Source organism: Pinus tabuliformis, chromosome 2_1, assembly GCF_031772625.1.
Source record: "Pinus tabuliformis cultivar Carrire ecotype Pingquan chromosome 2_1, CPIR1, whole genome shotgun sequence".
NCBI classification, from domain to species: Eukaryota; Viridiplantae; Streptophyta; class Pinopsida; order Pinales; family Pinaceae; genus Pinus; species Pinus tabuliformis.
Window position 1 is genome coordinate 849,240,237 of NC_142299.1, and position 1,552 is coordinate 849,241,788.

General features: G+C 44.1%; 1 protein-coding gene across 1 annotated transcript; it reads right to left on the bottom strand.

The window, feature by feature from the left end:
- Positions 1-294: 294 nt before the first annotated feature.
- LOC149203315 (uncharacterized) lies at positions 295-1,062 on the bottom strand. Its single transcript, XM_089401826.1, has one exon. The coding sequence runs from the start codon at positions 1,060-1,062 to the stop codon at positions 295-297; it is 768 nt and encodes a 255-aa protein (XP_089257952.1).
- Positions 1,063-1,552: the final 490 nt, after the last annotated feature.

The window sequence follows — 1,552 nt, forward strand, 5'->3', positions numbered from 1 at the left end:
GAAAGTTTCTGGGTTGGTTTCTTTTGGGATGAGGGTGAGGTAAGTGGAGTTGGTTCCTCCCCCTACCTTGGCTTTTCCCATGAAGCCTTTTACCATTTTTAGCAGATCAATTTTGATAATGTCCCAGCAGATCTTGTAAAAGTGTATGGTGAATCCGTCAGGCCCAGGGGCCTTGTCCGGATCCATAGACCAGATGACTTTGCTGACTTCTTCTTCAGTGATGGGGCTAATGAGAACAGAGTTGTCTTCAGGGCTGACCAGATGAGGGATATTGGAAAGAAGGTCAGCAGTTTCCTATTCATTTATATGATTATTTGCGGTGTAGAGCTGTCTGAAATGTTTAACTGCTGCCTCTTTTATCTGACTGAACCCTTTGCAGATCTGCCCCTCTGTGGTTGTTATTTCAGAAATATGGTTTCTGGCAAGTCTTGCTCGATATTGGCAGTGGAAGAAAGTGGTGTTCCGATCACCAGCTTTCAGCCACAAACTTCGAGACTTTGTTCGCCAATACTCTTCCTCCCTCTGAAGAGATCGATATGTTGAGGATTGATTTTTGACTTCTTTATCAAGGAGCGTTGGGGTTATTTCTCCTTTTTCCATTTCTTCTTGCAGGGCCTCAAGGGACTGAATGTTTTCTTTTCTTTCACTGGTTGGATTTGGGACCGGTTTCTTAATCCAATCCTTTAGGGCTTGCTTTGTGGCTTTGAGCTTTTGTTCCCATACATAACTGGAGGATCCTGTGACTGGTTTTGCCCATGCAGTTTTCACTGTATCTATAAAGCCTTCCCTTTCTATCCAAAGAGAGCTAAATCGAAAGGGGATTGGGCCGAGGTCTTCTTCTTCTTCCAGAATTAGCTGGACGGGCTTATGATCTGAAGTCAGTTTGGGCAATATTTTGGTGATGATTATCTTCTTTTGCATCATCAGAGTGCCTTGGATTAAAAAACGGTCCAACCGAGCAACGATATGGTCCTCACCCACTCTGTTGTTGGACCAAGTGAAGGACCCTTTGACCGGAGTGAAATCGAGGAGATCCCACTGCTGGATGAGGTCTTCCACCATGGGGAGCATGGGGTCTCTGTTATTAGTGCCTCCCCTTTTTTCTTTTGCTTTTAATACTATATTTAGATCCCCAGCTAGAATGATATTACTGGGGGAGTGCTGCTCAAGGAAATCACTGAGAGATTTCCAAAAGTCCCTTTTTTCTGAATACAAAATAGGTACATAAAGGTTGAAAAGGGAGAAGGTTAACTTAATTGTGCAGTGCGTAAGTTCCGTGTAGATCCAGTGCTAGGTTTCATGGTATTTGTTCAGCTGGAAGAGGTCTTCCGACCAGAGAGTTTCTAGCCCTCCAGATGAGCCTCTCATGCTGATTGCTATTCTTGTGCTTTTCTTCCATTTCTTCTTGCTGATGTCTAGCAGGGCTTTCTCCTCTATCTTAGTCTCTTGGAGCATTAGAATGTCTGAGGGTTATATTTTAAGGAGATCCTTGACCGCTTCTGCTTTCGAGGGGTTTCCCAGACCTCTACAGTTCCAAGAGATGAGTCGCATT

Bases quoted from the DNA above. Each gene is read 5' to 3' on its own strand.
- LOC149203315 (XM_089401826.1), bottom strand. From the start codon at position 1,062: ATGGTGGAAGACCTCATCCAGCAGTGGGATCTCCTCGATTTCACTCCG.